General features: G+C 47.0%; 1 protein-coding gene across 1 annotated transcript in view; it reads left to right on the forward strand.

Annotated features, from left to right (window-relative positions):
* The first annotated feature begins 394 nt into the window (after positions 1-394).
* ALPK2 (alpha kinase 2) overlaps positions 395-24,247 on the forward strand; it is a 102,741-nt gene continuing 78,888 nt past the window's right edge. The window contains exons 1-2 of the mRNA XM_044240982.1: positions 395-503; positions 3,703-3,820. Coding sequence (XP_044096917.1) covers positions 395-503; positions 3,703-3,820 — 227 coding nt within the window. The remainder of the gene's footprint in view (positions 504-3,702; positions 3,821-24,247) is intronic.

Genomic DNA, 24,247 nt, shown 5'->3' on the forward strand with positions numbered 1-24,247 from the left:
GGTGATTCTCTCTCAGTCTGGGCTCCAGCTGCCTGACCCTCCTCGAGGACCCATGGTTCTCCACTGGGGCTGCCCTCCCCAGGGAAACCGACGATGTCTGCAGACATTTTCAACGGTCACGACTTGGGGGAAGGGTGCTGGTGGCATCTGCTGGGTGGAAGCCAGGGGTGCTGCTGAGCACTAGAGAGGGCCCACGACAGCCCCCTGCAGTGAAGCATCTGGTCCTGAGAAAACCAGCCCATCTGCCCAAGTGCCAAGGTCCAGCCTTCTCCAAGCCAGGGAGTGGTGCTAGCTCCTTCCCTCCCAAAGAGCCACCAAGAAAGTCAGAGGTGTCCCGGAGCCACTGGTGTGATGTCAGGGATTTTTGTTTTTCAGATTCACGTGGCATGAAAGGATGACAGACTCGGGAGAGCCCCAGAGGCGCACACTTTGTTTTCTATCTACATTGCTTTCCCAGAAAGTTCCTGAGAAGTCAGATGCCGTGCTTCGCTGCATTATATCTGGTAACCGTCAGCGGCTAATTACCCTCTGAAATCTCCCTGTGGACTAGGGTTTTAGGGTCACAAAGAGGGCATTATTAAAACATCATTTGTGGGAAGGATCTGGGAAGTTTGGCCTGAGTGGCAGGCAGAACATCTAAACCTTCTATGACGATTTTTCTTTTCTGGAGGATTTCTTCGAGTAACTTCCTGGACACGTTTTAGTGTTCTTTTTCACTTCACATTGTGGTTCTTGGTGAGAAGACTCCCATACCGGTTATTTTTTCAAATAATACACTCTTCATTTCCTGTGTGCATAGGAATGGCATGAATAACTTTGCTTCAGACAACTTACTGAATTCTTCCATTGCTTGTTCCTTGATATCCCCAAGCTGGCTAGATGCATCTCCGGCTGCTTGCCATCTTCAGGTGGCCCAGTCAGCAGTACTGAGGCCACAGCCAAGGCAGAGGGTGCCCAGTGGAGGAAAAGCAGGGACCTGGAACTGGAACTCTCCCTGGACTGGAGAGTGCATAACCCAGACCCGAGTCCAAATAGGGACCCCCAGTGGTAAGAAGGATTTAGTATTAAAAGGAAATAGTAGAAGCAAAATAAAAGGATAGCGAAGTACCTTGTACCTTGTGAGCTGTTTTCCTTCTTGGATTCTGTCCCTACTTTCTGAAATGTAGAGGCACCAGTGGTCTTTCCTGAGGGTTCACAGAAAACTCTTCTCCCCTGAGATCCCTTTTTCTAGAGAAAAAAAGAGCCAGCTTCAGAAATGGCCAGGCTTCCTTAGCCAAAGTCATGATAAAATCTCATCTCTGGTCTGGGGGCTGGGGTATACAACTGTGTGCTCAGGCTCTTTGATGAGGGCAGAGCCAAGCTCCCCCCCACACACACTTCTTGGTGTTTGTCCACAGCCTATCGTAGGAGGGACAGGCACAAGTCCACCACTGGGCCTTCATACTCGGGCCTCCGCGGCTCCTCAGGAAGGCCCACTGCTTGGACATGCCCCAAACGTGGCCACCAATCCCCCCACACATTAGCCAGGTGCTTGTGAAACATTCTGGAGGTGGCTCTTAGTATGTGACCTGCAGGTGAGCGTAAGAAAACAAGGGTAGGAATTTTGGGTGAGGTTTCCAGCAAGCGGAGGGAGAGAAGAGAACCGCCCACAAGGTCTAAGATACCACTTCCCTGTGCCGGTCTCATTTATGGCTGATTATTCAGATCTATACTGCACAGAAGGAAAATACCAGTCAGCCATGAGAAACAAGGGGCATCAGCCAGTCCTGATCAGTCTGAATTAAAAAAATAAAAAATGGGAGTGCAAGTGATTAGAATGACTTTCTCAGGCCCAGTTACATACGTACTTTATTTACCTTCTTCTTCTTCTTTTTTTAAAAGATTTTATTTGTCAGAAAGAGAGAGAGAGCACAAGGATGGGGAGGGACAGGCAGAGGGAGAAGTGGGCTCCCCAGTGAGCAAGAATCCCAATGAGGGACTCGATTCCAGGACCCTGGGATCATGACCTGAGCCGAAGGCAGACATTTAACCGACTGAGCCACCCAGGTGCCCCTATATACCTTCTTTAAAAAAAAAAAAAAAAAGAGTCAATTATACACAAAAAAGGAGCAATTAGATGCTTCCTAAGGAGGAACCTAATCAAACTGACTGAAAGGGGGGACGCAAGGCTGATAAGAACAGGCGGAAATGAATTATGATCAGCAACGTCCTTGATGGTTTTTCAAGGAAGCTCATTTTTGGAGGTTTAGTCATTTGCCTGGAAGGGACTCAGCCAAGACACCGGTAAAGAAGGATGTGTCCTTGCACGCAGATCTGTCTGTTCCCGGTTCTGGGGACTGATGTGGCACCTAAATGGGTGGGGGCAAGGAGTAACAACCGCAGATGCCACCAAGCACATTTGTGGTGTTAGCACAGAGGTAGCCTAGCTGGGAGACCCCGAATCAGACAAGACACAGAGAGGGAGGCCGGGCTCTGAGCACACTCAGCTCCTGTCCACGGCCCAGGTCGCAGAAGCACATGGAGGGGCACCTGGGTGGCTCAGTGGGTTAAGCCTCTGCCTTCAGCTCAGGTCATGATCTCAGGGTCCTGGGATCGAGCCCTGCATCGGGCTCTCTGCTCGGCAGGGAGCCTGCTTCCTCCTCTCTCTCTGCCTGCCTCTCTGCCTACTCGTGATCTCTGTCTGTCAAATAAATAAATAAAAATAGTGGAAAAAAAGAAGCACATGGAGTTAGTTCTCTCAGTGGTCTCGGGGGCTGCTCACCAAATACGCTGAGATAAATCAAACTGAAACACAGGAAGGCTGGATGTAGAAAGTGTCTTGTTTCCCAATACTGGGCTTTCCTCCTACTCATATGGCACATTTTGATACATTTTCAATGATACAGAGGCTCGGGGGGTAGCTCCTTGAGACACACTGGAAACCTTCCTCCTCCTGTCACAAGGGGGAGGTGGGAATCCCAAGAGGTGACTGGAATTCCTGGGGTTTCACCAGATGAGTCCGCGAGCATCACAAGGGCCAGGCGAGCTGCTTCAGAGGGAGAAGGCATAGGGCAGTTCCCGTGACGACCTCACTCAGGTACGCACAGTCCCAGCCTGGGACACATACACCCCAGACTCCTTCACCCTCAGGAGGCCGCATTGACTCCTCCCGTCCGTTCTTCCCTCCACTGACCGTGCCATAACAGACGCTCTGCTCTGAGCACTGCTAAAGTATACTTTTCCAAAGGTTGAGGCACTTCCATGCAAATACGAAACAAACATTTCAGTGGTTTTGTTCAGTTCTTTAGTAAAGAGGGAACTGCACAGTGGGAAGTCCTGGTCAGAGGACATTTGAGGAATTAGGTATTTATAGGCAATTTAATAAAAAAATGTTAGAAGATTGCTGACCTAGGTAAACCCCTGGGTAATGTCCTGTAGGTCAATAAGTCATGACTTACAGAGTAATTTTTTTCTGCCAGGCAAAGATTACTTAGATCTCCGTTGGATAAAAATCGACCAGTTTACATGTAACTTTACTAAATCTGGGAATTTTAGTCAGTCATTGCTTAGCGAATGATGCATTTGAGTCAAGGGAAGGGAGATTTTCCGGTTCCCCGGCTGACATACTTTATCATGCTCACCCATTCTCGTTAGTGGCTTTATGATCTTCTTTCCTAAAAATACTTAATGTAATAAGAATATTCTTATTTTCTTCATTATCAGGTCAGCCCAAGCCAGAGGTCACTTGGTATAAGAATGGCCGAGCCATCGAGGAGTGTGGCATCGTTTCCAGCTACGAATTCTTCCAGAATCAGTATATTCACATGTTACACCTCTATCGGTGAGTCAGCGTGCCTCTGTGGACCATTTGCAAAGGTCCCTACATTCTGTCATTGTCATTCTGGGTGCTATCAGGTAAGGCCAAAAGATTGGCTCCTGTTTGCCTTTTTTTTTTTAACATATAATGTATTATTAGCCCCGGTGGTACGGGTTTCTGAATTGCCAGGTTTACACACTTCACAGCACTTGCCATAGTACATACCCTCCCCAATGTCCATAACCCCACCCCCCTCTCCTGACCCCCCTCCCCCTGGCAACCCTCAGTTTATTTTGTGAGATTAAGATTCTATTATGGTTTGTTTCCCTCCCGATCCCATTTTGTTTCATTTATTCTTTTCCTACCCCCACATTGCATCTCCACTTCTTCATATCAGGGAGATCATATGATAGTTGTCTTTCTCTGATTGACTTATTTCGCTAAGCACGATACCCTCTAGTTCCATCCACGTCGTCGCAAATGGCAAGATTTCATTTCTTTTGATGGCTGCATAGTATTCCATTGTATATATATACCACATCTTCTTGATCCATTCATCTGTTGATGGACATCTAGGTTCTTTCGATAGTTTGGCTATTGTGGACATTGCTGCTATAAACATCCGCGTACACGTGCTCCTTTGGATCACTACATTTTTATCTTTAGGGTAAATACCCGCTGTTTGCTTTTTATATCCTAATGTATGATGCTGTGAGCAGGTGACAGCCGGTGCACCCAGCTGAGCTCTGCCTGGCAACTGTTCCCACGCCTGTAAGTTGCTGCCGTTGATGGAATTACAACTTTATCTAGAATTGTATTCAAGGTGTCCAGCCTTTTTCATTCATTAAATGAGGTTTTCGTTTAATCTTGTTCTCTCCGGCAAGTCAAGAAATTCAACAGGGTTTGGGCGCTGTCATCCGGCCTTTCTTGCGAAAGGGTAGGAAGGAGGCGTGGCTGGCGGCGACCCCACGGCACACTGGCACTGGTGATGGTGGAGGGCTGGAAAGCAGGCCTTACGGCTTTATTTTAGGAAGTGGTCTGGTTCAGTGCAGTGGTGTCTATTCTTTTTCGTTTCCCCAAGAACTATTTGTTCGGATGAAATCAGGAAGCTCCGTGTGGAAGTAGAGAAGATGAGAACAGCTTTGGTTGAAGCTGGGTGGAGAGTCTGTGCTCTTGGGCCCCAGTGCTTCTGAACGGGTCACGATGCTCCTCCCGGGACTCTGAGGAGCCCGGGGTCTGCAGAGTGTGGCACGAAAGTGACTGGTAGGCACACACACGTGCCGATAGCCTTGGATCTGAGAATAACAAAGGTTAAGACGCGGGTGTGAATTCTGGCTCTAGTATTTTCTGGCCGGTGGCTGTAGCCAGCCTTTGAAACTCTCCAAAATGGAATTTCTTTATCTGCAAAATAAAAGGACTGCTGAGAGAGTCAAAGCGAAGTTCTTGCTATGTAGTGGTTGTTCAGTAAACAACCACTTTCTTATCTTCTCACCCACACTTTTGTATCAAAGTATAATCAGAGATCATTTTATCGTGGTTGAAGTGCTTGACTCAGCTGGCTTACAGAATATCTAACCTGATATTCAAGACATTCATTTATTCATCTTTAAAAAAAAAAGTATTTATTTATTTATATATGAGGGAGAGAGAAAGAGTGTGTGTGAGCAGGGAAAGGCGGAGAGAGAAGCAGAGTCTCAAGCAGACTCTGCTCTGAGCTCGGAGCCCGTTGCCGAGCTTGATCTTACAACCCTGAGATCGAAACTTGAGTCAAAACCCAGAGTCAGGCGTTGCACTGACTGAGTCACCCAGGTGCCCCCATCTACTACTTAATTCTTTAAACAATATTCATCAAACAACTATTACCTGGCAGGCATGTTACATAACGCTAGGGCTAGAAATGGACAACACAGATGTTGTCTCTGCCTTCACGAAACCTCAAGTCCAGCATAGAAGACCCAGGGTGAACAAATCGCATGCCGTTTTCCCCGTTGCTCCCCAGTATACTGGGCTCCAGACCAGTTGCCCCTTGCTGCCCCCCATCCATGGAGCAGACTTTCCTGCCTCTTCAGTTCAAATTTGCCAAGACCTTCCCCTCCCTCCTCTTCATCCTGTTCAACTCAGAATCCATCTGTATGGTTCACAGTGATTGTAGTTACCACGGCTCTGTCCAGGCTCAGACATTCTCTTCTCTTTTGCACAGACCCTCCCCTTGGTGCTTATTTATTGCTTCAGATTGACATAGTTCAGTAGACTCTGGGTTTTGGGGCAGGAACCTTCTCTGTTTCACACTAATGCATCGCCCAGGGCTTAGTACAGTGCAACATACGTATTTAGTAAGAGGATGGGTGGGTGGATGCTTTAAATATACCATAAATAGGCATGATGTTAATTTAGATCAGTGTTGGCAAACTTTTTCTATAAAGGGCCAGATAGTAAATATTTTAGGCTTCGAAAGCCAAATGGTCTCTGTCACAACTACTCAACTCCACCATTGTTGTGTAAAAACAGCCATAGGCTATATATATATATATATATATATATATATATGAACACAACCATGCTTAAAAAAAATATATATATAGCCTATATACATATATGTGTGTGTGTATATATATTTTTAAAAAAATATTAAAATCTTAAAATATATATAAATATATATATAAAATCTTAAAAAAATATATACACACACATATATGTATAGCCTATATACATATATACGTGTGTGTGTGTGTGTGTGTATATATATAGATAGATAGATAGATATAGATTTTTTTTTTTTAAAGCATGGTGGTGTTGTAATAAAACTCTGTTTACAGAAACAGGGAGGGGACCAGATTTGGTCTGTGGACTATAGTTTGTCAGTCCCTGGTCTAGATATAAGATCCTTGAGTAGCTACATACTGTACTTCTTTGTATGTTTTCCATTCTTGCCTTTGTCCCTCTGAGCACTCAGTCCATATTTCTTGATTAATTTTAGTCTCACACTAAGCTAAAATATTATACTCACTTTTTTTAACCAGAAGAGAGACCTAATGGGTGAGTATTCTTTTCCTGACGGAATGCCATTTAAGAATTGAGGTTTGTTATTTATGTTATTTGCTGTTGATACGGGACCGGAAATGTAGGCAAAACCAGTTTGTGGGTAAGGGAGCTAAGGGATGAAGGAATAGGAGGGCCGTGATGAAGCCCAGGGGCAGGTGGGCAGGTTAAAATGGGAAGAGAAATTTAGGAAGAGACCTTGAGCTGCAAACGGGGCACGGAGTCCTCGTTCTCGTCCTGGAAGTGCAGCAGGGCACTGGTTTACGGGAACAGCTGAAGATGTGAGATGACAGAATGTAGTCTTTCCAAACTCCTCTTTTGCCATCTTGAAAAGTAGCTGCCTTACTAGAAAAAGCATTCAGTCATGGTGCGAGGAGTATTGGTGGACAATATGATAATAGATGAGGTTGTACTTTTTCTGCTTAGTAGTCAGTGTGCTGGGTACTAATCATCTTTTGAAAGTTCTGACTTTTTGTACCTGTAAAGTTCTGAACCATAGCTGCCCATGTGCATCTCCCAGGGCAATTTTAAAACTCCCTAATGCTTGGCCTTCAACCTTGACTAGTTCAATCCGGACCCCAGGTGATTCCAGTGTAATTGCCCAAGGTGAAAAATTCTTGTTTATATATTTATGTATTTATGTACTTACTTATTTATTTATTTAATCTCTACACCCAATGTGGGGCTTGAACTCACAACCCCAAGATCAAGAGTTGCGTGTTCTTCCAATTGAACCAGCCAGGTTCCCCCGAGATGAAAAATTCTTTACATCCTAAAATACCTGCCAAGTCGTTTGACTTCTATGAGCGGTTAGGCAAATGAACGGTATTTTGTGCCAATGCCTTTCAAAGATTAAACGCTGGTTGTTCATTATAATATTAGTCTCAAATTTTCTTGCCATCATCAAATCACCATGAACCACAAGATTTAGTCATCATTCCCCTAAAGAAAAGTACTTTTGTTTTTAACCTCCCTGAGTTTAGTCTTTGGGTCATTACATCTCCACTCTTGGATGTTCCAAAGCTCCCATTCCTGTGTTTCCCAGGGTTTTTTGTTTGTTTGTTTGTTTTCTGGTTTGACAGACCTGGTCTGCATTTCCACTGTGGGGTCACGAGCTTATGAGTTGACCTCCCGATCTTCCCTCTTTCCTCACCAGGCATGGTCCTTCTCCGTCCTCCCTGGGTCCTCCTCCACATGCCCCTCTAATCTTGTCACACCACATACTTCTGACAAGTGAGACAGCTCGGGGGAGACTGGTCAGTGCTGTTGGGACCTTTGCATACCACAGGTCAAGTGTGCTTGGCAGGCAGAGGAGTGGAAAGTAGGGAGAGCATTCCAAGGGTGAGCGATATCAATAACAGCATGGTTTTCACTGTAGGATGAAAAAGAATTTTTTTTTTTTTTAAGAAGATGTGGAGGTTGGGAGGAGGGGAGGAAAATGCAACTAGATGTTTTCTACCTCATAGAAAGCAAGTTGCAAAGAGCGCGTACACAAACGAGGAATTGTGGTCTCTTCTGAACATGATATAAAGAAAGGCAGCTGAACAAGAGATAAAAATCTGTCCAGGAACCCACACCTAGAGAGCGACACCCCTCTTCTCAGCAAGGAGGCCTCTTAGCGGTCATGATCGTGTCCCGCAGCGCTGAGCACAATTACAAGAGAAGCAGAAGGGAGGGGGATGGTGGGGAGGGTGGACTGCGCCCCCCCGAAAGCCTGGAGCAGAAGGAGGGGTGAGGCGGCTCCTCCCGCCCTTCCTCAGCTCAGCCCCGGCCCCTGCAGAGGACCTGGTGGGGACCGTGGCCACGAGGCCTGCACAGTCACCGCGAGCCAGTCTACTTATGATGTGTGCGGGTTGAATGGTGTCCCCCCCCAAAATTCATGTTCACCTGGGATGTCAGGATGTGACTTTATTTGGAAAGAAGATGTTTTCAGCTGTAATTATTTTTTTTTTAAAGATTTTATTTATTTATTTGACAGAGAGAGATCACAAGTAGGCAGAGAGGCAGGCAGAGAGAGAGAGGAGGAAGCAGGCTCCCCGCTGAGCAGAGAGCCTGATGCGGGGCTCGATCCCAGGACCCTGAGATCATGACCTGAGCCGAAGGCAGCGGCTTAACCCACTGAGCCACCCAGGCGCCCCTCAGCTGTAATTATTTAAATGAAAGTGAGATCATGGTGGATTAATGTGGGTTTAATTCAATAACTGGTGTTTTCATAAAAAGCAAAAAGCAGACACAGAGGGGACATAGCCATGTGAAGATAAGCAGAGACCACAGGGACTCAGCTACAAGTCAGGAAGTGCTGAGGATTCCCTCCTCACTACCAGAAGCTAGGAAGGGGCAAGGAAAGAATCTTCCCTAGAACCAACCTTCAGAGAGAGAGCCTTGCCCACACCTTGATTTGGGACTTCTAACCTCCAGAACTGTGAAAGAATACATTTTTGTTGTTTTCTTGCTACCCTCTTTGTAGTACTATGTTACGGCAGCTCTAGGAAATGAGGACATGGTGTATCTGAACATTCTAGAAAAAACAGTGCTGCCGTTTGCCTACCCTGACTTAGGGCTGACCTTATCTGACAATGTAGTACTCCTTCCTCCCAGTACCAGCTGGGTTCATCTGGACCTCCTGGGAGGCATCTATGGGTCTGGAGCCAGGAACATTTTTCCAGTTATGCTTCATATTGGATATCGATTCCTCAAGAACTTGAAGGAAAAATCAGTATGAGGGTTTCTTGGGTCACTTGTGTTTTTTCTCCCAGGGGACATTCGGCCATGTCTGGAGATATTTTTTATTGTCTCTGCTGGAAAGGAATGCTGCTGGGATCCAGAGAGGAGAGGCCAAGGGTGTTGCTAGACATTAGACATGCCTGGGGCAACCCCCCACAACAAAGAACTATCCAGTCTACAATGTCAATGGCGTTGAGGCTGAGAAGCTATGTGATAAGCCACCACAAAACAGAGGGCCTTGAATCAGCACTGGCTTATTATTTCTCATGGTTCAGTGGGCCGGCTGTGGTTCTTCTGCCGGCTTGGCCCGGCTCACCCAATGCTCCCTCCGACCACTTGAGTCAGTTGGAAGATTGGTTGAGCTGGAAGGTCCAAGACAGCTTCACCAACAGGTCTGACCATTGACGCTCGCTGTTGACTGGGCCACCTCAGCTCTCCTCCATGTCCTCCAGTAGGCTAGAACCTCTTGAGCTCCACTGTAACGCCAATCCCAACACATCCCCGGTCAGAGCAAGACACCGGACCCAATTTCAACATCACGAAAGTAGGTGCCACCCCTTTAAGAGTGGAGTGGCGAAGTCAGAGTGCAGTAGGGACGGGAGGTAGTGGATGGGAGGAATTCACGGCAAACTGCGCAATCTACTACCCTCTCTATCCATCGAACACCTACCTAATTAATCTTTTAAAATCACCTACTTGCAGGCCTCTTTAACCTGCTTGAAAACAACTTTCTAAGCCTCCCTTTTTGCCTATAGAACAATTGTTATCATTCTTAATACATTTATTGATTCTGCAAACATCAAGGGTACCTTGTTGGTTCTCATCCCAGCCCGAGGTAGGAGGAAGCCTGGTGGTAAGAAAATGTCTCGCCCCTGTCTTCTGTGATCTCACAGTCCAGCGGGGGAAGCAGACACGTAAGAGGACAGTCAGCAGAATGAGTTGGGGTTTTTTCTCCTGACCCAAGCCAGTTCTGACACCAGCTGCCTATTGTTGAATCCTATTCCATTCTGACACCAAATACTCAGAGGGAGCATCTGACCCCATTGGTGTAAGACCTCACTCCCTCAAGACTGCCCTCCTACCCCCACTTCAGACACCAGATTACCCACATTTCTTTCTGACTGGCTACAGAGTCGGGGGGTTCCCACGATCTCCTCCCCCTCCTTCAGGTTCCATGGTTTGCCTGACCAACTCAGGACTCAGGGAAAACACTTGACTTACAATTACCATTTTTTAGAAAGGGTACAATTCAGGAACAGCCCAATAGAATCACTACGTAGGGCAGAGTGTGGGGTCAGGGTTGCCAGGCTTGGTGACCTCTCCAGCTATGTCACTGTCCCAGAACCTTGATACATTCACTGACCTGGACCCTTTCTGAACCTGGTCCTTTAGGGGGTTTTATGGGTCTTCCATTATGTAGATGTGACGGATTGCATCAGTGGCCCTTGGGATGAACACAGTCACGAGCTCCTCTCCCTCCCTGGAGGTCTGGGGTTGGGGCTGGAGGTTTGCCTTGGTCTTTCTGGGACCAGCCCCCTCCTGAAGCTACTTAGGGGTTCCCAGCCACCAGTCATCTCATTACCATGCAAAAGACATCACTCCCGAGATGTCAAGGGTTTTCGGAGCCATGTGCCAGGAACCTGGACAAAGACTGAATATTCGTCTTTATTTTACCACACCAAGCATGTGCTAAGACGGAGGGGAAGATGAAAGCATCCTGGAAGACCAGAGTCAAGGCAGTGAAGTCAGCCTCTCCCTGGTAGGGGTAAGTGAGGGCCCAGTGCGGATGCACTGGGAAGTTTTCTCCAAGGTTCCCCAGCACGAAGCCCTGAAGTGCCTGGAAATGTGGTTGGGAGGGAGGGGAGGACCATGCGAGCCCTGGGATGAGAAAAGCATGAGCAAAGGCACGAGGGCACGGCCTCCTGGGGTGACCGGGGTGCATTCAGTCTCTGGCCGGGATACTGGTAGGGCCTGGCGGGGGAGCAGCATGCAGGGAAGGACAGCCAGGAGGGCGGGCAGGTGCTGGACCGAGAACCTACGTGTCCTAGCTAAGCGGTTTGCACCCTTGTCCTGAAAATGATGTTCAGACTAGGAAGGAGTTTGTGGCAGCAGAGGGTCATGGGAACATTTGCATTTTTAAAAACCTCCCTCTGACTGGGACCCCTGAGGTCAGTCGGTTAAGCAACTGACCTTTGATTTCACCTCAGATCATGATCTCAGGGTTGTGAGATGGAGCCTGGCTTCCACTCTTTGTTGGAAGGCCAGCTCCTTGGGGCAGGGACTGGGATTTCTGTTATCCCTTATCCCTACAGCCTCGTGTGTTTGCAAATGATGACAAAATTCTCCAGGTCCTTCCCCAAAGTCCACACTTTTGCTGTTGCTGTGCTCTGCCGCTTATTAGTGGTGTGGCCTGGAGCAAGTCAATTAACTTCTCTGTACTTTGATGTCTTCATTAGACGATTTTTTGGAGATTATCCATGCAAAATGGTCAGCAAAGCATGTATTACGCATGCAACAAATATTAGTTATTAACTATTAGTTAATTAGCTATTAATTATTAGTTAGTAACCAGTATCATTTTACTGTTCACCCCCTAAAAGCAATGTGTTTCCATGGTTACCCTGTATCACTCTGCCCTAGCTTACAGGAGCTGTATTTAGAGCCAGGATACTTTGATGTGAATAGTTTTGAAAAGTGTTAGAATCAGTGGAGCATTTTCTTTCTTTTTATGTTTTTATTTTTAAAGATTTTATTTATTTGTTTGACAGACAGAGATCACACGTAGGCAGAGAGGCAGGCAGAGAGAGAGAAGGAAACAGCTCCCTGTTGAGCAGAGAGCCGGTTGTGGGGCTTGATCCCAGGACACTGAGATCATGACCTGAGCTGAAGGCCAAGGTTTAACCCACTGAGCCACCCAGCCGTACCCAGGGGAGTATTTTCAAAGACCGGAAACAACTGGACATTTAACAGGGGAGCTGGAACCCAGACCCCGGTTGAAGCTGCTTTTCTCATCCATATTTGTGCTCAAAACCCTGTTTGGTTTTAGATGGCACATTCTGTGATTTTAGCGATACCTTGGACTTTCTAGTTATTCCTCACACCTAGGTGGACAGATGGATGCCAGGAGCTTTGGGATACTGTTATATTCTCGAAGCCATTCTGGTTTGTAACAAAAAGTTTTTTACAAGTTTTTTTTGTCTGAGTTAAAGACTTTGGTTTCTGGAGGGCTCTTGCTGGACATGATCACCCAGAGAAACTCAAAGTCCTTCCAAACATTGAAGAAACTTGAGTTGTTGGTTGAGAGTGAGTCTGGGCAAGTGAGTATTAGGGAATTGGTTTAAAACCTCTCTATTCCAGCAAAAAACCCTTCTGGCACACATCCTGCTAACAGTAGAATTGTTACCATCAACTTTACTTACAAAGGACAGGAGGTTATTTCCACCATGTAAAGCAAAGATCTGAAGCTGGTTTGTCTGGATTGACTGATTATTTTTTTTTTTAAGATTTTATTTATTTATCCGAGAGAGAGAGAGAAAGAGACAGTGACTTGGGGGGAGAGGGAGAAGCAGGCTTCCTGCTGAGCAGGGAGCCTGACTCAGGGCTTGATCCCAGGACCCTGGAATCATGACCTGAACTGAAAGCAGACACTTAACCGACTGAGCCACCCAGGTGTCCCTGGGTTGTCTGAAGTAAATCCCAGATCTTATGCATTGTATCATCTTCTGCAAGTTATGCAGCCTCTCTGAGACTCAGTTTTCTCATCTGCAAGAAGGGGATATGATAGTACCGCTTTATGGGATTGGTATGGGGATTAAATCAAGATGTAAGATGAATTTAGTATGCTCTATAAATAATAGTTATCTTATGCTATCTCAACATGTCCCCACACTGAACTGTGATTTTGGAACTGATTACAAATAGGGCAACTTGGAGATAGGAAAGGTGACAAAGCTTGGCAGCATTTTCCCTCTGCTATTTCCCTCTTAGAGGATAAGATATAAATAATGTGTTTCATCAAGGAACCATCAGGTAGAGGGGTGCCTGGGCGGCTCAGTCAGTGAAGCATCTGCCTTTGGCTCAGGTCATGATCCCAGGGTCCTGGGATGGAGCCTCACATTAGGCTCCTAGCTCAGCAGGGAGCCTACTTCTCCCTCTGCCCCTCCCCCTTGCTCATGTTCTCTGTCTGTCTGTCTCTCTCTCTCTCTCACTCTCAAGTGAATAAATAAAATTAAAAAAAAAAGTGGGGGAGCCACTGGGTAGAAATAGGGATGACTGAATCTTGCTATGTCTTGACTAAGATAGAAAAGGCATTTCATCTGCAGTTGGAAAGCATTTTGTGAACTTCATGTTCCTGTGAGCTTAAGTAGGTGTAACAAGTCTTAAGGATGACTGGTCGAACTTTCAGCACCATGAAGGCCTCTGTGTTCCCAGGTCAGCATTCCTCCTGAATGAATTCAGCGTCGTGGTCATTCCTCAGACCACGCCTAGAGTATTTCTTGAATGAGTTTTGAGGGTCTGACGAGAAACTCCCATTTAGTCCCCAGGGTAATATGTCTGTGCTGAGAATCCGCGGCCTGTCCTCACATTCTGGTTTTGACTTTGGTTAGGTAAGTGTGTCGGAGGAGTGAATGGGACCCTCCTCTTTGGCTGGGGGCTGGACTTGGGCGGTTGGTCTCACTATGGTGTTGGCTCTCAGGGCACATTATGCTAATATGGGAACAGGTGACAGATTGATCCAGGAGCCCCTCCCAAGATGCTGGGATGGAGAAAGGAGCAGTAATCCCTGGAAATTGGACATGGGCTCCATGTCTTTGTAAATACCACTCCATCATCACCTTCTGAGGTGAACTTAGAGCAGATGGTAACATTAGGGAAGTTCTGGGCCAGTTGGGGTTCAGTCTTAATTTGTAATCACAGAACCTTGGTCCAGCACTTCTGATGATTGACAAGATGGGGAGGCTCACTGCTGTCGCAATCACAGCATTAGTCCTAGCGGTCATTTCACTGAGTTCTGTTTTAACGGTGAGCATCATAAAGAAGGTATTTGATGAGGGCAGACCTCTACTTGGTGGAAGAGCTGGAACCAAATCAGGCCCTGTGAGTCCCAGGATGGGCTTTGCTCCAACCCTGAAGGGAGGGGCTCAGGGCAGGGGGTTAGGGGTGGTAGGGGGGCAGGACTAAGAACAAAATTTGGTTTGGGAACATGTGTCCTTGTCCCGGCCAGCACAGCCTTATTTTCTCTCTCTCTCGTGCCCTCAGCCAAGGGCCTCCCATGAAATTTACCTCTATCTTTGCCCCATCATGCCTAGGAGCTTTCCATATCTCTGACTCTATCCCCCTCCTCCCCTTTTAGTTCCTTGTGAGCCTTGGACCCTGAGCCTTCTCTCTTCCTGCCTCCAGACTGCATCACTTCTGACTGCCTGATCTGCCCTCTCCCTTCTCCTGAGTCCTAAAAGTTCGGGCCAGTCCCAGCACCTCAACCTCTCAGTTCCTAAGACTAAATCCAAATGATTTCTCAGTGCTCCTTTGCAGTCCAGCCCTCTTCCCCTCTCTCCCACGCATCTTTACACAGCAACCTATCTGCCTTCTATCCCTGGTGACAGGTTTGTCTTTTCTATAATTTTATACAGATGAGATCATAGAGCATATTCTCTTTTGTATCTGGCTGCTTTTGCTTGCCATAATTATCTTCAGAATCATCTGCATCCTTTCTAGTGTCAGTAGTTCCTTCCTTCTGTCATTGAACAGTGTTCAGTGTTTCATTGTTTGGATCCACCAGAAGTTGTTATTCTGTTCACCTGTGGATGGACACTTGGGTTGTTGCCAGTCATGATGCATATTTATTTGTATTTGTGTTCATTGTGAGCATCCCCCAGCTGGAATGTAAATTCCACAGGAACAGAAATGTGTTCAGTATTCCCTGCTGTGTCTCCAGGGCCTGCTCTGTGCCTGGCTGTCATCAGACGTTCAGTGAGGATTTATGGGATAAATTACATAATGGATTCAAGAGCTTTTGTTGTAGTCTCCACAGTTTTGCCAAGAGAGTGGGAAATGCTGATAGGGTTCAGGCACACTTCCTCAAAATATGTCACCTTGGCATATTAAATAACTTAAACTGAAGGAATTATTAAAAATGGCAAGAGGAGGAAGGTCTGAGCCCTCTACCCCCTCCGCCAACTGTCCCCTCCCTGTTTCCCTGAAACAGGTCATGGAACTCCTGTGTGAAAGGTACATTCCTTGTGCCCGGAGGACAGAAACCATTTTTATCACCAGATACAGGGAATTTGGGGCGAGAGGAGATCTGTACAAACAGCCCTGGAAAACTCATTCTTACCTTCTAGTTACTTCTTCACCATTTGCTACCTCTAGCCCAAACCCCTTTGTCTTATCAACTCTTCACAAACTTATTATTTCTTTGCCTAAAAGGTATAAAAGCTTTCTGTTCTTGTCACTTCTTTGGGTCTTCATTCTCTTGTGAAAGCTCTCTTATACGTGTAAAAATTCAATAAAATGTGTATGATTTTCTCCTGCAAATCTGTCCTTGTCATTAAATTTTCAAACCTATCCAGGGACCCTAACAGGGTTGAAGAAATTTTTTCCTCCCCCGCAGAACCATTTCATGGTTCCTCCCCATGAACATGGGGACCTGATTTTAATTACTGTGTCTTGGTGGTCAGCTGACTATAACTTTAGAGACTGTGCAGCCTAAGGGGATCATTATATAATTATAAAAGACCTCCCCCACACCCCCAAGAGCTGTAGGAGCAGGCAACTATGTCAACAACCCCTGGGGCCATTTGAGCTCCAATGAGTCTGAACTTCTAATCATTATGTGGCTGCCCCCCTCTCTGTCCTTGTCATTTCCCACTCCCTGGATTGCCATGCCAGTGGGGCAGGGGTTCTTCCTCCTCCCAGCCTAGACCAGCTTTCCTACAACCTGGGGCTACTCCTCCCAGGTGCCTTGTGACTCCCTGCTTTCATGCTGGCTGCCAGGGGCCTCACCTACTCACCCACAAGGTCCCAGGACATAGGAGTGAGGCAGAGGCACACTGAGATGGCCCCAAAGAATGACAGAGAGGGACATCACCAGCACCAAGGATGCAGTGCAGCAGCAAAGAGAAGTGACCCAATTGTCCCGGTTTCTTGCCTCCCAGGCAGCTTTGGAGAGAGAAGTTCTCAGGTCTGGTTTTGTGCATTCCCCCTTCCTAGGGTACAGTGGTTGGTTTTCTAAAAAAGCACAACTAGCTCCAGCACCTACAGAGCTGCCTGCGAGGGAAGCCTGTCAGGTACTTATTGGGAACTCAGCTCAAAGTGAGCAGTGAGTCAAGTGACAGCTGATATTTTTCTAAGAATTCACTAAAGGGACTTTCACTCTTTAGAAACACTGGGGTCCTGAAGCTGGATGCGAACCTAAGACCATGCTCCTCAAAATTTATTTCAGAGCAGAAGCAGCAGCCACCACCCCCGGAGCTCATTAGAATGCCTGAGTCCTAGCCCCTACCCCTGCCAATCAGATTCTGCATTTTAACAAGGTCCCAGGGGATTCTGTGCACAGTGACACAAGGAAGCCCAGCTCTAAGGATTATCCCACTCCTGGCTCTCTGTTACACATGAAGAACTCTAAAAAATATGACACTCAGGTCCAGTACCTAAGAAGGGCAGAGGTGATTGGTCAAATCCCATTGATTTTTTTACTTTATAGATCACCTAAGGCCCAGAGAGGTCATGGGACTCATCCAAGTTCTTAACAACTGGTTAGGAACAAAGCCAGGATCAGAAGCCAAAAGTTCTGTCTCCCAGCACCCACAGGTCCTATTATATTACTCACTGCATTTCCCTCTACCAGAGCTATCCTCCAAAAACAAAACCTACTTACATGTGTGCTGCGGTATAACTCAAAAAGAAGTGATCATGAGAACTGACTTCAAAGATCAAAATTAATGGAGGGCCTCCTGTGTGCCAGAGCCATTTAAGACCCTGGGGACCCAGGAGGGAGCACAGTGAAGTCCTGATCTTATATCATATATAAGATCGCATATATTAGTCGCACCAGCAAAACCAGTAGTGTCAGGTGACAAAGAGTAGAGGAGGGCAGGGAAGGGATGGAGTCTCAGGAAAGAAGGTGTTTTCTGCTGAGGTTCCATAGCACAGGTGGGAAGGGTAAGAGTGGGACAGTGGGGGAGATTAACCTGTGGCAGAGTGTTCCCTTCAGAGGGACCAGAAGGGGCAGAAGGAAGCTGGAGGTGGGAGCATTCAAGGTCACTGTGGCTCCAGAGAAGACAGGGCAGAGTGAGGAAGACGCATAGGCAGCAATGCCATGATCCAGACAAGAGAGGAAGTGGCCCAGTCCATGGCTGTCCTGGAGCAGGTGGCAGGAAGCCACCAGGTTCTGGATCCATCTGCCAGGAGTTCCTGCTGGATTGGATGCAGAAGAGGAGTGAAAAATGGGACTCTGACGTGTGCCCCATGAACGATTAGTGGAACGGAAGGACGAATTTTTTTGAGACAAGAGCAGGTTTGGATAGGAAATTCCAGAGTGTGATTTGGGGAATGCTGGGTGTTTGATGAGTTAGCAGCCCTGGTCTTGCAGGATGTGAAGTTAGCTTGCTCTTACAAAAGAGCTCTGGGTCCTGCAGTGTCAGGAGGTGTGTTCTTGGTCCTGCGCTCAAGATGCCGTGTCTTTCATAGACAGATTTACAACTTAATATAGGAGTTTTTCTATTGTCACAATGTACCTTGAGATTTTTGGACACATTCTGGGCATTATGCTAGCCTGGTTGCGGGGTAGGGACTATTTCCAACCATCTTTCAGTTTTCTTTTGATAAGAGGGTTCCGTTGTCTATTAACTAAGCCTGATGGTAGTCATGCTATAATTGTTTGTTTGTTTGTTTGTTTTCCTTTCTGAAGTCAGTTGGCTTCTTTCTTATTTAAAGACTATCTGGGGGCGCCTGGGTGGCTCAGTGGGTTAAGCTGCTGCCTTCGGCTCAGGTCATGATCTCGGGGTCCTGGGATCGAGTCCTGCATCGGGCTCTCTGCTCAGCAGGGAGCCTGCTTCCTCCTCTCTCTCTGCCTGCCTCTCTGCCTACTTGTGATCTCTCTCTGTCAAATAAATAAATAAAATCTTTGGAAAAAAAAAAAAAAAAGACTATCTGGTCAGCCACCACTACACCCAAAGGCTCAAAATGCTGTCAAAAGCTTAGTGCTTTTATGCCAAAAAAGAGCCAAGAAATCACTCCTGATACACGCCAAGCACAGATCCTTCCTCTTCCATCAAGTTACCAGCTCCCCTACCTCTTTCACAACCACACATGCGCTAACATCCTTTTTAGCTCAATGCCTCTGAGCTCTGGCTCCCCTTTAGAGTCACCTAAGAAGTTTCGAAACCACCCGTGGTGAAACCCGTCACCTTTGAAATGCTGCTTAATTGCCTTTTTTTGGTAGAGCCCTGACCCTGGTATTTCTCCCCCTTTTAAAATATTTCACTCTTTAGAGCAGTTTTAGGTCCGGTGCAAAGCTGAGCAGAAAGCACAGTTTCCATAGCCACCCTTGACCCATCCCCATGCGCAGCCTCCCCCACCATCAACAACCCCCACTGGGGTAGTAGCGCCGTTACTCATCAGTGAGCCTACAGCAGCCACCATTATCACCCCGAGTCTGCGTCTTACGTTAGGACTCACTGTTGGTGTCGTACAGCCCCTGCTTTTTTTTTTTTTTTTTTCCAATTTATTTATTTTCAGAAAAACAGTATTCATTATTTTTTCACCACACCCAGTGCTCCATGCAAGCTGTGCCCTCTATAATACCCACCACCTGGTACCCCAGCCTCCCACCCCCCCGCCACTTCAAACCCCTCAGATTGTTTTTCAGAGTCCATAGTCTCTCATGGTTCATCTCCCCTTCCAATTTACCCAAAAGCACCAGCCCCTGCTTTTTGATGACCGCGTAATGACACGATTCAACATTATAGTAATCTACGGAGTGCTTCACTGCCCTAAAATGTCCTCTCGCCCTGGTACTTTTAGAAAGCACCCTTAGTGACTCTAACATCCAGCCAGCCCTGAGAGCTCCCAATTCCCAGCTTCCTGTGCACGGGGCCCTGCTGTAAGCCCTTCTAGGAATAACCTCCCTTCGTCCTCATGTCGTCCTCTGGTGTGCGTCCAGTTACAGTACTTTCGTAGCTTGTCCACGTTGCACAGTGAGTGGGCAGCGTGTGGACCCCGGTAGTCTTGCCACTAAGTCTGCCCCTTCACCCTTGTGCTGTACTGGCTTTGCAATCTGCCTCTCTTCTCTGCTCAGAATTACACTCGGGTGAAGGCGAAAAGTAGAATTTCCACTGCCGTTCACTCAGGCGCCATGCCCCTGAGCAGAACTCTGTGCCTTTCAGCCCCCAGCTCCTGTCCTTTAGGGCCCTCTCCCCACCAGCTCATTCCTTCACTGTCCCTCACACACGATCTGCTCCTTCCAGCTCTGGTACGTCTGCCAGGAATGCCCTCCCCACTTCCCCACCAGCCAAAATTTAATCCTTCCTACTACACTCAAGTTCCATGCTCCTGGCACGCTGTCTGAAGATCCGGGCCACCCTGACCTCTCCCCTCCTAGCACCAGAAATGCTCCCTGCCTCAACTGTGCTTTTTGGGATTCAATGACACTAGAGTTTGCAAATTGTGTATTGCTTCCCATATAACACCCGAAAGTCTTATCTCTCTGCAAAAAGCTCCCCTGGGGAAGGAGACAAGTCTTATGCTGTCAATTTCTCTCCCCTGGTTTCTGCCTGTGGTCTCGGTGTAAGTATTAATAGTGTCCCTTTTCATCCTCAAAACTGTTGTGTTTAAATAATAAATAACGAAAGTGGCCCTGCCTTTTAGCCCACTGTGCCCTCAGTCTCACCTTGAGGCTGTTTCTTCTGCCTGGAGTGATCAGCTCCCTTCCCGACCCCAGCCAGATACCGACTTCCCTGCCAAAATCCTACTGTGTATTTCGTAGGCCTGCTTCAGCATTTTTTTTTTTTAAGATTTTATGTATTTATTTGAGAGAGAGAGTGAGCAAAAGAGAGAGAGCACAAGCCAGGGGAGGGGCAGAGAGGCATACTCCTGCCTGATTCGAGACTCAATCTCAGGACTCTGGGATCATGACATGAGCCAAAGGCACTGGCTAAACCCACTGAACCATCCAGGCGCCCCTGCTTCAGCTTTTGAATATCCAGGAAACCTTCCCTCATTATCTTGCACCCCTGACTTGAATCTCCATAATTGATTGGATTTTTAATTGCCCTTACCACGTACCATCCTGTATTGTAGCCGTTGGTATATCTACATCATTTCTTATGGGCTGAGAAGCTCCTAGAAAGGGCCTAGGAATTTACCATCTTTATTGTCTACACAGAGCCTACTATAGTGCCTTACATGTCATAGTTGTTTCTTATAATTTTTTAACTGTGTTACATAAGACGCTCACATCTTCCCAGGGCCTCAGTTCCAACATCCATGAACTAAATCATCTCTCTATCTGTCAGGGTCTAACCAGGAAGACAAAAACTATCTTCGGGGCACCTGTGTGGCTCAGTCAGTTAAGCATCTGCCTTTAGCTTAGGTCATGATCCGAGGGTCCTGGGATGGAGCCCCACCTTGGGCTCCCTGTTCAGCCAGGAGCCTGCTTCCTCTCCCTCTGTCCCTCTCCCCACTCATTCTCTCTCTCTCTCTCTCTGTCAAATAAATAAATAAATAAATAAATATTTAAAAAAAAAAAAAAAACCCCAACTATTTTCGAACATTAAATGTGGGGTTGTACAGGTGAGTGATCCCAATGCGGGTCACCCAGAAGTGAGCACCTGTAGGAAGCCACCATTCCCTAGGCTGCTTGGGCGAGAGGAGGTGGTAAGGCAACTAGCTCTGGGTTACAAGGCAGAAGCTGGAACCCTGTGGGCCTGTCCTGTGGGAGCTGGAACTGCTGAAGAGGACAGAAGGAATGTCCTCCTAGAAATCCCACCTGTGGGTGACTTTTCCCTTCTCCCCCACTCTCCAACCTCCTGCCTCCCTGTAGTCCAATGCAGAAGGACGACAGTGGCCCCGGGAACCGGGGAGTCTGGGCCTAAAGGGTCAGCACCAGGAGACAGAACAGAGCAGGGAAAGGAGCAGGGGTTAGGGTAGGGAGGCAGGTGGGCCCAGGAGCCACACAGTTCCAAGTCCCCATTCAGTCTTCAGACTCGTGGTTCAATAAATCCATTGGATAAATGAGTAAATTGGGAAATGTATATGGAAACTCCTCATCGGTGTTGAAATGTATCTCACTGCTTATAGAAAATACGATCAAGAATTGTGTGTGTTGGGGACGCCTGGGTGGCTCAGTTGGTTGAGCGGCTGCCTTCGGCTCAGGTCAGGATCCCAGCGTCCTGGGATCGAGTCCCACATCGGGCTCCTTGCTCAGCAGGGAGTCTGCTTCTCCCTCTGCCTCTGCCTGCCACTCTGTCTGCCTGTGCTCACTCTCTCCCCACCTCCTCTGATAAATAAATAAAATCTTTAAAAAAAAAAAAGAATTGTGTGTGTTGCTAGTATTAGAATTCTTCTATCTCTACAACAAACTTAGCTTGAGGGCATGAAAAAACCCAAGCCTTTCTTATTCCTTTAGTCATTCTGAATAATTCAATCCATCAAATTGATAGTAGCAAGCAAGTAATAAGATACAGACAGTCGGTGTAAGAGAATATTTTGACCTTCACCTGGCGCTGTGATGGCGACAAGGACACGGATGTCATCGTGTATTTTCTGAGCCAGACACTCTCCCTGCTCCCTGCTGCACGGGCAGGCAAGGCTCAGAAAACCCACAGGGCGCGGAGGCCTCCAAAGTCCCCCCACCCCCCACATTCCTGGCTGCCCCGGTGAAGACATCGCTGACATTTTGTTCCCAGATACTGTTTTCCTCCCCTGGAAAGTGGCACAAAGTAAAACAGAACAACACCTGAAGCCCAGAAAGGATTTCGTGTCTTACCTTCAGCCAATAGCTTGAGCTCTGGCTCCTACAAACTCTGTCCTTGGGGCGTCTGGTCAGATGCAGGGTTTGTTCCAGCAATTTTAATCTTGTTGGGAGAGTTTTCTGGGGAGCAGAGGAATGACCTCCAGGAGACAAAAGGGAAAGAGAAGCAACTGAGCGGGGGAAACCCACTTTTCAGTCCACATGGGAGTAAGTCGTTTGTTTTATGTGTGTCAGTGGGGTGGGGAATGAAGAGGTAGATGACAGAGTGTGTGTGAAAACCCAACCCCCCAGGGGGGCAGTAAGGGTGGGGATTGGAATGTAGGGATTTCAAAGACGATCTGGACTGATAGGTCTGTCACCCCGGTAGCTAGAGGAAAAAAAAAATGATTCCTTCTCTTTTCGCACCTGTTACATTCTATTTCCCAACCCCCTATTTTCATATTCTTGCTTGTCCTGTGCTCTCAGTTCTCACTCACATTTATAATCCTTGTTCCCAAAGCACAAAACAGACCATCCTAAGTTGGCGAGATCCCAAGGAACTTCTAAGGTTGGCACCCTCCCTTCCACTCCTGGATTGATGGACCCAGCCTTCTGCCCCAAATTAAATCTTGGAGCCCCATGTACTAAACATTAAATCAGAATCTCTAAGGGGTAGTGGGACCCAGACATAGGTCTTCTTCCTCTTAGTAGATTAGGAAATTGAGGCCCAAAGAGAGGAAGTCATCTGCCCAAGAGAGCACCTAAGTGATTACAGTGAGCAAAATGTCAGCCCTCCATGCTGCTGCCCACTGCCAGAGTTCAAGAGCCCTCCTCTGCCAGCTATTTACTGTGAGAAAATTGCTGAGAGCATTTTAAAGCTTGGTGAATAGCTTTAATTAGTGGTTTTCAAAGTGTGGTCTATGGACCCATAGGGGTCCCAATGGCCTTTCAGAGAATCCAGCAGATCAAAACAATTATCACAAAAATACTGAAACATTATTTGTCTTTTTCACTGTGTTGACATATGGAGTGATGATAAAAAGCAAAGGATGGGAAAACTGTTGGTGGCTTAGCATGAATCTAGGCAGTGGTTCCAAATTATACTAGTTGTCCTAGAATTCTTCACTGCTGTACAGCTGTAGTTAAAAACAAACCAAAACCCAAAACATTTCACTTGATATGTTTCTGATGCATAAGTAAAAATTGTTAATTTTATTAAATCTTTTTTTTTAAAGATTTTATTTATTTACTTGACAGAGATCACAAGTAGGCAGAGAGGCAGGCAGAGAGAGGGGGAAGCAGACTCCCCGCTGAGCAGAGAGCCTGATGCGGGGCTTGATCCCAGGACCCTAGGACTGTGACCTGAGCCGAAGGCAGAGGCTTTAACCCACTTAGCCACCCAGGTGCCCCAATTTCATTAAATCTTGACAAAGCCCTTTAACTGCCCTGTAAGGAAATGAGAAATATGCTCAAAACATCTCTGCTAGAGGGGTGCCTGGGTGGCTCAGTAGGTTAAAGCCTCTGCCCTCAGCTCAGGTCATGATCCCAGGGTCTTGGGATCGAGCCCCACATCGGGCTCTCTTCTTAGCGAGGAGCCTGCTTCCCTTCTTCTCTCTCTGCCTGCCTCTCTGCCTACTTGTGATCTTTGTCAAGTAAATAAACAAAATCTTTAAAAAAAAATATCTGCTAGATTTCCTTGAGAGGATAGTCATCTCGAGGGAAAGCACCTGTATGATTGT

Source organism: Neovison vison, chromosome 3 (genome assembly GCF_020171115.1).
Source record: "Neovison vison isolate M4711 chromosome 3, ASM_NN_V1, whole genome shotgun sequence".
In the NCBI taxonomy this organism is placed as follows: Eukaryota; Metazoa; Chordata; class Mammalia; order Carnivora; family Mustelidae; genus Neogale; species Neogale vison.